The sequence below is a fragment of the Nerophis ophidion genome, linkage group LG18 (assembly GCF_033978795.1).
Source record: "Nerophis ophidion isolate RoL-2023_Sa linkage group LG18, RoL_Noph_v1.0, whole genome shotgun sequence".
Lineage (NCBI taxonomy): Eukaryota > Metazoa > Chordata > Actinopteri > Syngnathiformes > Syngnathidae > Nerophis > Nerophis ophidion.
Genome location: NC_084628.1, coordinates 28307870 through 28321867, shown reverse-complemented (window position 1 = coordinate 28321867; position 13998 = coordinate 28307870). Strand labels below are relative to the sequence as shown.

Here is a 13998-nt window from a genome sequence, read left to right as displayed (position 1 = left end):
AACACAACATTATTAATATTGCTACTACGGATAATTTGATCAAAAACTCCCTAAAACAGCCCACTACCTATAATATAGGTTTTTTAAACATAAGATCATTGTCTCCCAAAACGTTGTTAGTTAATGATATTATCAGAGACAACAATCTTAACGTCATCGGTCTCAGCGAAACCTGGCTTAAACCAAACGACTTTTTTGCGCTAAATGAGGCATGTCCTCCTAACTTTACACATGCGCATATTGCCCGTCCGCCTAAAAGGGGTGGGGGGGTCGCACTAATATACAACGAAAACTCTAACCTTAGTCCTAACATAAATAATAAATATAAATCGTTTGAGGTGCTTACTATGAGGTCTGTCACACCGTTGCCTCTACACCTGGCTGTTATCTACCGCCCCCCAGGGCCCTATTCGGACTTTATCAATGAATTCTCAGAGTTCGTTGCTGATCTAGTGACACACGCCGATAATATAATCATAATGGGGGACTTTAATATCCATATGAATACCCCATCGGACCCACCGTGCGTAGCGCTCCAGACTGTAATTGATAGCTGTGGTCTCACACAAATAATAAATGAACCCACGTATCGCAACGGTAATACGATAGACCTAGTGCTTGTCAGGGGTATCACCGTTTCCAAAATTACGGTACTCCCGTATACTAAAGTATTGTCCGATCATTACCTTATAAAATTCGAGGTTCAGACGCATGTTCGTCAAACTAATAATAATAATAACTGCTATAGCAGCCGCAACATTAATAAAGCCACAACGACAACTCTTGCTGACCTACTGCCCTCGGTAATGGCACCATTCCCAAAGTATGTGGGCTCTATTAATAACCTCAATAACAACTTTAACGACGCCCTGCGTGAAGCCATTGATAACATAGCACCGCTAAAGTTAAAAAAAGGCTCCAAAAAAGCGCACCCCGTGGTTTACAGAAGAAACTAGAGCTCAGAAATTATTATGTAGAAAGCTGGAACGCAAATGGCGCACGACTAAACTTGAGGTGCACCATCAAGCATGGAGTGATGGTTTAATAACTTATAAACGCATGCTTACCTTAGCTAAATATTACTCAAATCTCATCCACTGTAATAAAAACGATCCTAAATTTTTGTTTAGTACGGTAGCATCGCTAACCCAACAAGGGACCCCTTCCAGTAGCTCAACCCACTCAGCTGATGACTTTATGCAATTCTTTAGTAAGAAAATTGAAGTCATTAGAAAGGAGATTAAAGACAATGCGTCCCAACTACAACGGGGTTCTATTAACACTGATACGATGGTATATACGGCGGATACTGCCCTCCAAAATAGTTTCTCTCGTTCTGAGGAAATAACATTAGAGGAATTGTTACAACGTGTAAATGGAATAAAACAGACAACATGTTTACTTGACCCTCTCCCTGGGAAACTGATCAAGGAGCTCTTTGTATTATTAGGTCCATCAGTGCTAAATATTATAAACTTATCACTCTCCTCGGGCACTGTTCCCCTAGCATTCAAAAAAGCGGTTATTCATCCTCTTCTTAAAAGACCTAACCTCGATCCTGACCTCATGGTAAACTACCAACCGGTGTCTCACCTTCCCTTTATTTCAAAAATCCTTGAAAAAATTGTTGCGGAGCAGTTAAATGAACACTTAGCGTCTAACAATCTATGTGAAACCTTTCAATCCGGTTTCAGGGCAAATCACTCCACGGAGACAGCCCTCGCAAAAATGACTAATGATCTATTGCTAACGATGGATTCTGATGCGTCATCTATGTTGCTGCTCCTCGATCTTAGCGCTGCTTTCGATACCGTCGATCATAATATTTTATTAGAACGTATCAAAACACGAATTGGTATGTCAGACTTAGCCCTGTCTTGGTTTAACTCTTATCTTACTGATAGGATGCAGTGTGTCTCCCATAACAATGTGACCTCGGACTACGTTAAGGTAACGTGTGGAGTTCCCCAGGGTTCGGTCCTTGGCCCCGCACTCTTCAGCATCTACATGCTGCCGCTAGGTGACATCATACGCAAATACGGTATTAGCTTTCACTGTTATGCTGATGACACCCAACTCTACATGCCCCTAAAGCTGACCAACACGCCGGATTGTAGTCAGCTGGAGGCGTGTCTTAATGAAATTAAACAATGGATGTCCGCTAACTTTTTGCAACTCAACGCCAAAAAAACGGAAATGCTGATTATCGGTCCTGCTAGACACCGAACTCTATTTAATAATACAACTCTAACATTTTACAACCAAACAATTAAACAAGGCGACACGGTAAAGAATCTGGGTATTATCTTCGACCCAACTCTCTCCTTTGAGGCACACATTAAAAGCGTTACTAAAACGGCCTTCTTTCATCTCCGTAATATCGCTAAAATTCGCTCCATTCTGTCCACTAAAGACGCTGAGATCATTATCCATGCGTTTGTTACGTCTCGCCTCGACTACTGTAACGTATTATTTTCGGGTCTCCCCATGTCTAGCATTAAAAGATTACAGTTGGTACAAAATGCGGCTGCTAGACTTTTGACAAGAACAAGAAAGTTTGATCACATTACGCCTGTACTGGCTCACCTGCACTGGCTTCCTGTGCACTTAAGATGTGACTTTAAGGTTTTACTACTTACGTATAAAATACTACACGGTCTAGCTCCATCCTATCTTGCCGATTGTATTGCACCATATGTCCCGGCAAAAAATCTGCGTTCAAAGGACTCCGGCTTGTTAGTGATTCCCAAAGCCCAAAAAAAGTCTGTGGGTTATAGAGCGTTTTCATTTCGGGCTCCAGTACTCTGGAATGCCCTCCCGGTAACAGTTCGAGATGCCACCTCAGTAGAAGCATTTAAGTCTCACCTTAAAACTCATTTGTATACTCTAGCCTTTAAATAGACTCCCTTTTTAGACCAGTTGATCTGCCGTTTCTTTTCTTTTTCTTCTATGTCCCACTCTCCCTTGTGGAGGGGGTCCGGTCCGATCCGGTGGCCATGTACTGCTTGCCTGTGTATCGGCTGGGGACATCTCTGCGATGCTGATCCGCCTCCGCTTGGGATGGTTTCCTGCTGGCTCCGCTGTGAACGGGACTCTCGCTGCTGTGTTGGATCCGCTTTGGACTGGACTCTCGCGACTGTGTTGGATCCATTGTGGATTGAACTTTCACAGTATCATGTTAGACCCGCTCGACATCCATTGCTTTCCTCCTCTCTAAGGTTCTCATAGTCATTATTGTCACCGATGTCCCACTGGGTGTGAGTTTTCCTTGCCCTTATGTGGGCCTACCGAGGATGTCGTGGTGGTTTGTGCAGCCCTTTGAGACACTAGTGATTTAGGGCTATATAAGTAAACATTGATTGATTGATTGATTGATATTCTATACATTTAAAGGCCTACTGAAACCCACTACTACCGACCACGCAGTCTGATAGTGTAAATATCAACGATGAAATATTAACATTGCAACACAAGCCAATACTGCCTTTTTAGTTTACTAAATTGCAATTTTAAATTTCCCGTGAGTTTCTTGTTGAAAACGTCGCGGAATGATGACGCGTACGCGTGACGTCACGGACTGTCAGGAAATATTAACGCTACACCATTCGCGGCTAAAAGTCGTCTGCTTTAATTGCATAATCACACAGTATTTTGGACATCTGTGTTGCTGAATCTTTCGCAATTTGTTCAATTAATAATGGCAACTATAAAGAACAATGCTGTTGGTGGAAAGCGGTGTATTGCAGCTGTCTTTAGCACCGAGACACAGCCGGTGTTTCTTTGTTTGTTGTGAAGCGGAGCGGTCAAGCGAACATATTTTCTCTACGTTATATTATATATTATATATAATATATGTTATATATTTTTTATTATTATTATTGTTTATTGTGAGCGAACTGTTGTGCTGAATTTCCCCCAGGGATCAATAGAGTACTTTCTATTCTATCTATTCTATACATTTAAAGGGACGGCGCAGTGGTGGGGTGGCCGTGCGCAACCCGAGGGTCCCTGGTTCAATTCCCACCTAGTACCAACCTCCTGACGTCCGTTGTGTCCTGAGCAAGACACTTCACCCTTGCTCCTGATGGGTGCTGGTTAGCGCCTTGCATGGCAGCTCCCTCCATCAGTGTGTGAATGTGTGTGTGAATGGGTAAATGTGGAAGTAGTGTCAAAGCGCTTTGAGTACCTTGAAGGTAGAAAAGCGCTATACAAGTACAACCCATTTATTTATTTATTTATTTATTATTATCATTGCTATTATTACTATAATTAGTATTTCTATCATTATTATTATCATTTGTATTATTATTATTATCATTACTATGATTATTAATTCTATGATTATTACTATTAGTACTACTAGCATTATCAAATTATTAATATATCATTATTATTACTATAATTAATATTATTATTATTTGTAGTATCATTATTGTTATTATTACTATTATCATTATTGTCATTATTATTATCATTACCATTTTTACTATCGTTATTACTATTATTATCATTATTATTATTATTATTATTGTTATTATCACTATGACTAGTATGTACAAGCGTGCACTCACCACAGGACAGTCTCCCAGGCGTGAGTAGAGAAGGTAGCTGTGCAGGTCGCCATGCTTCATGTAGGGCAGGATGACCACGGGGGAAGGGTAGCCCTCGCTCTCCACCGTCTGCAGACACACACCTGCCGACACACACACTGAGTCATCTCCTTGCACGTGTGTGTGTGTGTGTGTGTGGGGGTTTGTGAGAGTCGGCCATGTTTGTGGCGATGCTGGCGTCTCACCCAGCAGCCTCATGACGTTGGCGTGGTCAAAGTCCTTCATGCAGACGGCCTCTCGCAGGAAGTCCTCCATTTCTGAGCGCGTGCAGATGGCGACTGCGAGCAGAGAGGTGGCATTTTGCAAATGTGTGTGAGAGCAGTTGGGACCTTGTGGACTTACTCTTCATGGTCTTGACGGCCACACGCAGGACACAATCTTCCTGAGTCAGCTGGCCTTCCATCACTGAGCCAAACTCTCCTGCGCCGCACAAACACACATCACCACCAGGGGGCAGCAGAGACAGGCTCAATTATTACACTCAAAGGGCTCTTTGGAAACTTACAAAACAGGGGAAACAAATATATATAGAAAATAATATTCCCTATTGTTTGTACTTATTTTTTTTAAATAATGACATATTTGAACACAAACATGTCATTATTTGCTCCTTCACCTTCTCCCAGCGTCTTTCCCAGAGTCAGCTTGTGTCGATCCACCATCACATCCTGCAGCTTCTGCTTCAGATCATCACTGATGCCCAAACTGTTCACTGCACACAACACAATCATGGCTTTTATTCTGACACAGCACTTCCTGTTCTACACAAACTACAATCATGGCTTTTTTTGTGACACAACACTTCCTGTTCTACACAAACTACAATCATGGCTTTTATTGTGACAGACCACTTCCTGTTCTCCACAAACTACAATCTTGGCTTTTATTGTGACATAAATCTTCCTGTTCTCCACAAACTATAATCATGTCTTTTATTGTGACGGACCTCTTCCTGTTCTCCACAAATTACAGTCATAGTTATTATTGTGACGGATTACTTCCTGTTCTCCACAAACTACAATCATGGCTCTTATTGTGACGGGCCTCTTCCTGTTCTCCATAAACTGCAATCAATATGCTTCTTTTTCATGTATTTTATTGTGACGGACCACTTCCTATTCTACATAAACTACAAACATGGCTTTTTTGTGACAGACCACTACCTGTTCTACACAAACTACAATCACGGCTTTTATTGTGATGGACCTCTTCCGGTTCTCCCCAAACTACAATCATGGCTTTTATTGTGACACAGCACTTCCTGTTCAACACAAACAACAATCATGGCTTTTTTATTGTGACAGACCACTTCCTGTTCTCCACAAACTACAATCATGGCTTTTATTGTGACATAAATCTTCCTGTTCTCCACAAACTATAATCATGGCTTTTATTGTGACGGACCTCTTCCTGTTCTCCACAAATTACAATCATGGCTATTATTGTGACGGATTACTTCCTGTTCTCCACAAACTACAATCATGGCTCTTATTGTGACGGGCCTCTTCCTGTTCTCCACAAACTCCAATCAATATGCTTCTTTTTCATGTATTTTATTGTGACGGACCACTTCCTTTTCTACACAAACTACAATCATGGTTTTTATTGTGATGGACCTCTTCCGGTTCTCCACAAACTGCAATCATGGCTTTTATTGTGACAGACCTCTTCCTGTTCTCCACGAACTGCAATCAATATGCTTCTTTTTCATGTATTTTATTGTGACGGACCACTTCCTGTTCTATATAAACTACAATCATGGCTTTTTTTGTGACAGACCACTTCCTGTTCCCCACAAGCTACAATCATGGCTTTTATTGTGACGGAAATCTTCCTGTTCTCCACGAACTACAATCAATATGCTTCTTTTTCATCTATTTTACTATCACAGACCACTTCCTGTTCTACATAAACTACAATCATGATTTTTATTGTGACAGAAATCTTCGTGTTCTCCATAAACTACAATCATGAGTTTTATTATGACGGACTACTTCCTGTTCTTCATAATTACAATCAATGCGCGTAATGAATTTTATTGTAATTGACCACTTCCTGTTCTCTACGAACTAAAATCAATGCGCCTCTTAATGTATTTTATTGTGATGGACCACTTCCTGATGTCCACAAACTACAATCATGGCTTTTATTGTGACAGACCTATTCCTGTTCTCCACAAACTCCAATCAATACGCTTCTTTTTCATGTAGTTTATTGTGATGGACCACTTTCTGTTCTCCACAAACTACAGTCATGAGTTTTATTGTGAAGGACCATTTCCTGTTCCCCACAGTTACAATAAATGCGCGCAATGAATTTTATTGTGATTGACCACTTCCTGTTCTCCACAAACTACAATCAATGCGCCTCCTTATGAATTTTATTGTGATTGACCACTTTCTGTTCTCCACAGACTACAATCATGAGTTTTATTGTGACGGACCACTTCCTGTTCCCCACAATTACAATCAATGCGCGCAATGAATTTTATTGTGATTGACCACTTCCTGTTCTCTACAAACTACAATCAATGAGTCTTTTATTGTATTTTTTTGTGATGGACGACTTCCTGTTGTCCACAAACTACAATCATGGCTTTTGTTGTGACGGACCTCTTCCTGGTCTCCACAAACTACAATCATGGCTTTTATTGTGACGGACCTACTGTATTCCTGTTCTCCACAAACTGCAATTATTACACTTCTTCTTCATGAATTTTATTGTGATTACAACTTCCTGTTCTCTACAAACTACAATCAATGCGCCTCTTAATGTATTTTTTTGTGATGGACCACTTCATGATGTCCACAAACTTTTACTGTGAGGGACCTATTCCTGTTCTCCACAAAATGCAATCAATACGCTTCTTCTTCATGTACTTTATTGTGATGGACCACTTCCTGTTCTCCCCAAACTACAATCATGAGTTTTATTGTGACAGACCATTTCCTGTTCCCCACAATTACAATCAATGCGTGCAATGAATTGTATTGTGATAGACCACTTCATGTTCTCCACAAACTGCAATCAATACGCTTCTTCTTCATGTATTTTATTGTGACTGACCACTTCCTGTTCTCAACAAACTACAATCAATGCGCCTCTTACTCTATTTTATTGTTTTTTTTGTGATGGAACACTTCCTGTTGTCCACAAACTACAATTAATACGCTTCATGTATTTTATTGTGATGGAGCACTCCCTCTTGTCCACAAACTACAATTAATACGCTTCTTAATGTATTTTGTTGTGATGGAGCACTTCCTGTTGTCCACAAACTACAATTAATACGCTTCTTAATGTATTTTATTGTGATAGAGAACTTCCTGTTGTCCACAAACTACAATTAATATGCTTCTTAATTTATTTTATTGTGATGGAACACCTCCTGTTGTCCACAAACTACAATTAATACGCTTCATGTATTTTATTGTGATGGACCACTTCCTGTTCTCCACAAATTACAATTAATACGCTTCATGTATTTTATTGTTTTCCCTGCACATGCGCGTGACAAACGCTGAGAGCAGAAGTCTGCAACATTCCAGCAGCAGATGTGCTATCAATCTGCAAGTAGCAGCGAGTGCTAGCATGAAAAGCTAGTGCTAGCGTGCACACAGGTGCTAAATTACACGCTGGCTGCTCTCGTTTGTCCAACACAAATTCTTCCCCACCTGAACTCCCAGCATTCTTTCCTCCCCAACATTCTTCTGCTTCACTGCAAGCTGCGACTTGTAAGGGAGGTCTTCACTACACGAGGGGCGATACAGGTGTGTGTTTACACTTGTGTATCGCTGTCTGCAATCTTGACCTGCATGGCATCACACGTGAAGATAGCGCCATAAAAGGTTGTTCTATTCACCCGTCAGCGCCTACTGTGCACGACTAAAGACGGCAGTTGTGGCTCCTCCCACATTTTAGGGCACACCCCAAAATCCTTCGCAATCTATCGTCATCCGTCTGTCTCATATCGCCGACTTCCAATTGGGCTCATTTGGTGAAATTCCAGAGGACACGTTCGTTAAAAAAAAAAGAACCTTGGACTGCTTGTATCGCACACAAGTAAACACGTTGCAGGACTGCTTGTATTGCACCTGATATCGCACACAAGTAAAAACGCTGCAGGATTGCTTGTATCGCACACAAATAAACACACTGCAGGACTGCTTGTATCGCGCATGACATCGCACAAAAGTAAACACGCTGCAGGACTGCTTGTATCGTACTTGATATTGCACACAAATAAACACACTGCAGGACTGCTTGTATTGCAAATGAGATCACACCCAAGTAAATACGCTACAGGACTGCTTGTATCGCACATGATATCACACACATGTAAAAATATGCTGCAGGACTGCCTTTATCACACATGATACCACACACAAGTAAACACAATGCAGGATTGCTTGTATCACACAAGAAAATACACAGCAGGACTGCTTGTATAACACATTATGTCACATGCAAGTAAACACTGCAGGACTGCTTGTATCGCACATGATATCACACAAGTAAACACGTTGTATGACAGCTTGTATCGCAAATAATATCACACACAAGTAAACACGCTGCTGGACTGCTTGTATCGCACACAATATCACACACAAGTAAACACGCTGCAGGACTGCTTGTATCCCACATGAGATCACACACAAGTAAGTACGCTACAGGACTGCTTGCATCGCACAAGATATCACACAAATAAATACAATGCAGGACTGCTTGTATAACACATTATATCACATACAAGTAAACACTGCAGGACTGCTTGTATCGCACATGATATTACACAAGCGTTGCAGGACTGCTTAGCAAACACACTGCAGGACTGCTTGTATCGCAAATGATATCACACACATGTAAACATGCTGCAGAACTGCTTATATCACACATGATACCACACACAAGTAAACACGCTGCAGGATTGCTTGTATCACACAAGAAAATGCACAGCAGGACTGCTTGTATAACACATTATATCACATGCAAGTAAACACTGCAGGACTGCTTGTATCGCACATCATATCACACAAGTAAACAAGCTGCAGGACTGCTTGTATCGCACACGATATCACACACAAGTAAACACACTGCAGGACTGCTTGTATCGCACACGATATCACACACAAGTAAACACACTGCAGGACTGCTTGTATCGCACACGATATCACACACAAGTAAACACACTGCAAGACTGCTTGTATCGCACATACCACACATAAGTAAAAACACTGCAGGACTGCTTGTATCGCACACGATATCACACACAAGTAAACACACTGCAGGACTGCTTGTATCGCACATGATATCACACACAAGTAAACATGCTGCAGGACCGCTTGTATGGCACATTATACCATACACAAGTAAACACGCTGCAGGATTGCTTGTATCGCACATGATATAGCAGTATGACTTGATTGGTAGAGAGGCCGTGACATCAACTTGAGGGTTCCAGGTTCAATCCCCGCTTCCGCCATCCTAGTCACTGACGTTGTCCCCTTGGGCAACACACTTTAGCCACCTGCTCTCAGTGCCACCCACACTACTTTAAATGCAACTCAGATATTGGGTTTCACTATGTAAAAGCGCTATATAAATATATTTCAATAATTCAATGTTCAATATCACACACAAGTAAACACGCTGAAGGATTGCTTGTATCGCACATGATATAGCAGTACGACTTGATTGGTAGATAGGCCGTGACATCAACTTGAGGGTTCCAGGTTCAATCCCCGCTTCCGCCATCCTAGTCACTGACGTTGTCCCCTTGGGCAACACACTTTACCCACCTGCTCTCAGTGCCACCCACACTACTTTAAATGCAACTCAGATATTGGGTTTCACTATGTAAAAGCGCTATATAAATATATTTCAATAATTCAATGTTCAATATCACACACAAGTAAACACGCTGAAGGATTGCTTGTATCGCACATGATATCACACATTGACCCCGTACTTGTCTTTTTTTTTGCTGACATGGGCCTGATATCCGATATCAAAGTGTGATCTACAGCGATTAGTTGAGATTGGCCAAGTGGTAGCAGGGATTATGTACTACGAATACTAATAATAGATTAGATTTATATAGCGCTTTTCTAGAGACTGAAAGAGAAGTGAGAACTCATCATTCTTTCACACCTGTTGGTGGTAGTAATCTACTTTCATAGCCACAGCTGCCCTGGGGTACACTGATGGAAGCGTGGCTGGGAGGACAAGGGGGGCAACGTTCTATCATTACTATTAGTCAGATATTGTATATATGGGGTAAAAAAATGAACAGTGGTGTAACAGGTTTGCCAAGATTTATTATTATACAAAATATATTTTATAGTTAAGATTATTACATGATATATGCTATCAAAAAGTAGCATTAATTGTAAAATACATAACCACTAATAACAATTCACAGTTTTAATGTATATGCCTAATTGGCTACAAGTTTAGTTATAAATATAACAAAATACCAAATGTAAACATTTAATTATTTTCGCCAAAATAGGATATAAATTTATGAAAATAATTAAACAGGTTTAGTATTGTTTACTCATATTTGAAAATAGGAAATAAAAATAATGTGAGGACACTGACATATTGCATGAAACAAGTGTGAAAATATTTATCTTCAAGATTGTTACACCACTGACATAATTGTTTCAAAAGACTACATAAGAACTTAATATTACAAAATAGTATTATATGCAAATTTATTTCAAATAAATTGTTAACTAGAATCAATATTACGACTCTTTGAATTTCTGTAATTTCATAATATATTTTTACGTAGCTTTTTATTTTTAGAAAAAAACATTTATATTTCGCAAAGCAATAATTGGTTAATATTTAAAACAAACGTGTATTTCACAAGCAAATCTTTTTTAGCTTACCTCATTATTAACTACCCTGTCTGCAACTGAAGTGGGTTGTTTGGGTGGATCTTTCCTCTCGATGTCTACGGCAGTTGTCGATGTAAACAAAGGATGAAGTCCGTAAGGTTTGCTCACTTTCGGTTGACATCCAAAAGTACCAGCTAGTGAAAAGTTTGTTTTCCTTGCTTCAAGTTGTTTCATATGTTTTTGGCGTTTTGCATGTACTTCCAAAGCCTTGAAACCTCGTGATCCATAGTCAATATTATCATGACACCACGTGCACAAAACTTTTCCGGGACGATCGATTTTCCGAATAAAATCGCCGAACAAAGTCGTAACTTCCTTCTTCCCAACTGTATCAGTGATTTCCCTTTCCACCCAGTCCCATCGAAACTTATTTTTGACATGTTTAGCAATTTCCTTTACTCGTGAAGCGTCCTTTCTCTTGAGAACCGACATCGTTTAAATTCTGAAAATGGCGGTAATAACGTCATCATTCATAACAGATGTCCTGATTGGTCACAAGGAACATATCGACCAATCAACTACGGCGTAATATAAACTGTGTCTCAATTACAAAAGACGAATTGGCAAGTAAACGAATCTTGACTTAGGGTAGGAAAAAAAAAACGGAAAAATGGATGTTTTGGGGTTTTTTTTCCCCCTGAGATTAAAAAGACGGAATTCCGACTTTACACGGAAAAATCACATGCCTGGACCTGGATCAGATATCTCCGTATCATCTGCAGCCGAAATATGACACCGGGATGTGAACAGCTCACAACATGAGGGGCATGACAAGACTCACGCGTGGCCTCAGTGGACCTGCGGCTGTAGGAGCGGCGTGCTCGGTAGCGGACCACCAGCTCCCCGCTCTCCATGATGGGCTGGAAGGCATCACTGCCAAGACACAAGGACGTAGGGATCAGCACATCGTCTTACCAGCGCGTGGTCGTCACCGCCGTCTGAACTCACCCGAAGCGCATCTGCTTTTTCCGCAGCTTGCCCACGTAGACGCCCATGAGCACGGACAGGGCCACGGCGCCGGTGGCGGCCATCACCACGTACCACCAGTGCCAGGAGAAGGCTGGTGGCGAAGACAGTCCTGCAGGAGTCGGATACTATTTAACAACTTGTCCTTCTTTAGCAGTCTGCTTCAGTGACAAGGTGCTACTGAATGTGCAGAATTCCGCCAGAGGATCCAAACCAACAACTTGTTCAGTAACTGAGGATTGCTGGGATTCTTTTCTTCTGGGATTTGTACTCGTCTGTCATTTGTTCCTCATGCTACAAAGATTTGCATGTGTGACTTAATGGACGAAACATATATACAGTCCACATACATATATACATACATATATATATACAGTATACATACATATATACAGTACACATACACGTATACATACATGAATACAGTACACATTCATTTATACATACATAAATACACATCCATCCGTCCATCTACCGCTTGCCCCTTTAGGGGTCGCGGAGGGGGCTGGAGCCTATCTCAACTGCATTCGGCATACACTCATAAAAACATATGTAGACAAACATCCATGCATCCATTCATTTTCTACCGCTTATTCCCTTTGGGGTTGTGGGAGTTGCTGGTTGTACACATATATATATATATATATACATATATACATATATATATATATATATATATATATACATACATACATACATACACATATACATATACATACAGACAGTACATACATACAAATTTATATGCATACTGTGTACACATACTGTATATACATATACAAATACCGTGAACATATACATACTGTATACATATACATTTATGCACATACATATAAATACACACACAGTACATATATGTATATAATTATATATATACATACACGTATATACAGCACGTATATATGTATGTACATATACGTACTGTATACATATATACACATACATACAAATACATATATGTATATAAATAAATATACATATATTCATATTTATAAACATACATACATACATACACTTATAACCATATATGTATATACAAATATACATAAATATGTATACATATACTGTACATAAATACACATATTTACTGTACATATACATATATACACAAATACATATACATACATATATACATTTATGTATTTTCATATATAATTGTATATATATATATATATATATATATATACACTTATATATGAAAATACATGTGTATATGTATAAATGTATAAATATATATATATATATATACATACATAAATGCACATATACGTATATACATATATGTAAATACATATACTTACAGTATATACACATATGTATGTATACGTAAATGTATATACATACTGTACATATATACATATATCTACAGGACATACATATATATATACACATAAATACATGTACATACATTTATACATACATACACGCATATATACACCTATATAGACCTATATACATACACACATATACGTATATATACATATATATATATATATATATATACACCGTATATATAT

At 39.6% G+C, this 13998-nt stretch overlaps 1 protein-coding gene across 1 annotated transcript in view; it reads right to left on the bottom strand.

The window, feature by feature from the left end:
* LOC133537062 (tyrosine-protein kinase receptor UFO) overlaps nucleotides 1–13998 on the bottom strand; it is an 85135-nt gene that overhangs the window by 16936 nt on the left and 54201 nt on the right. Inside the window, exons 11-16 of the mRNA XM_061877906.1 lie at nucleotides 12464–12593; nucleotides 12297–12388; nucleotides 5227–5322; nucleotides 4953–5030; nucleotides 4796–4888; nucleotides 4572–4693 (exon numbers count right to left, since the gene is read on the bottom strand). Coding sequence (XP_061733890.1) covers nucleotides 4572–4693; nucleotides 4796–4888; nucleotides 4953–5030; nucleotides 5227–5322; nucleotides 12297–12388; nucleotides 12464–12593 — 611 coding nt within the window. The remainder of the gene's footprint in view (nucleotides 1–4571; nucleotides 4694–4795; nucleotides 4889–4952; nucleotides 5031–5226; nucleotides 5323–12296; nucleotides 12389–12463; nucleotides 12594–13998) is intronic.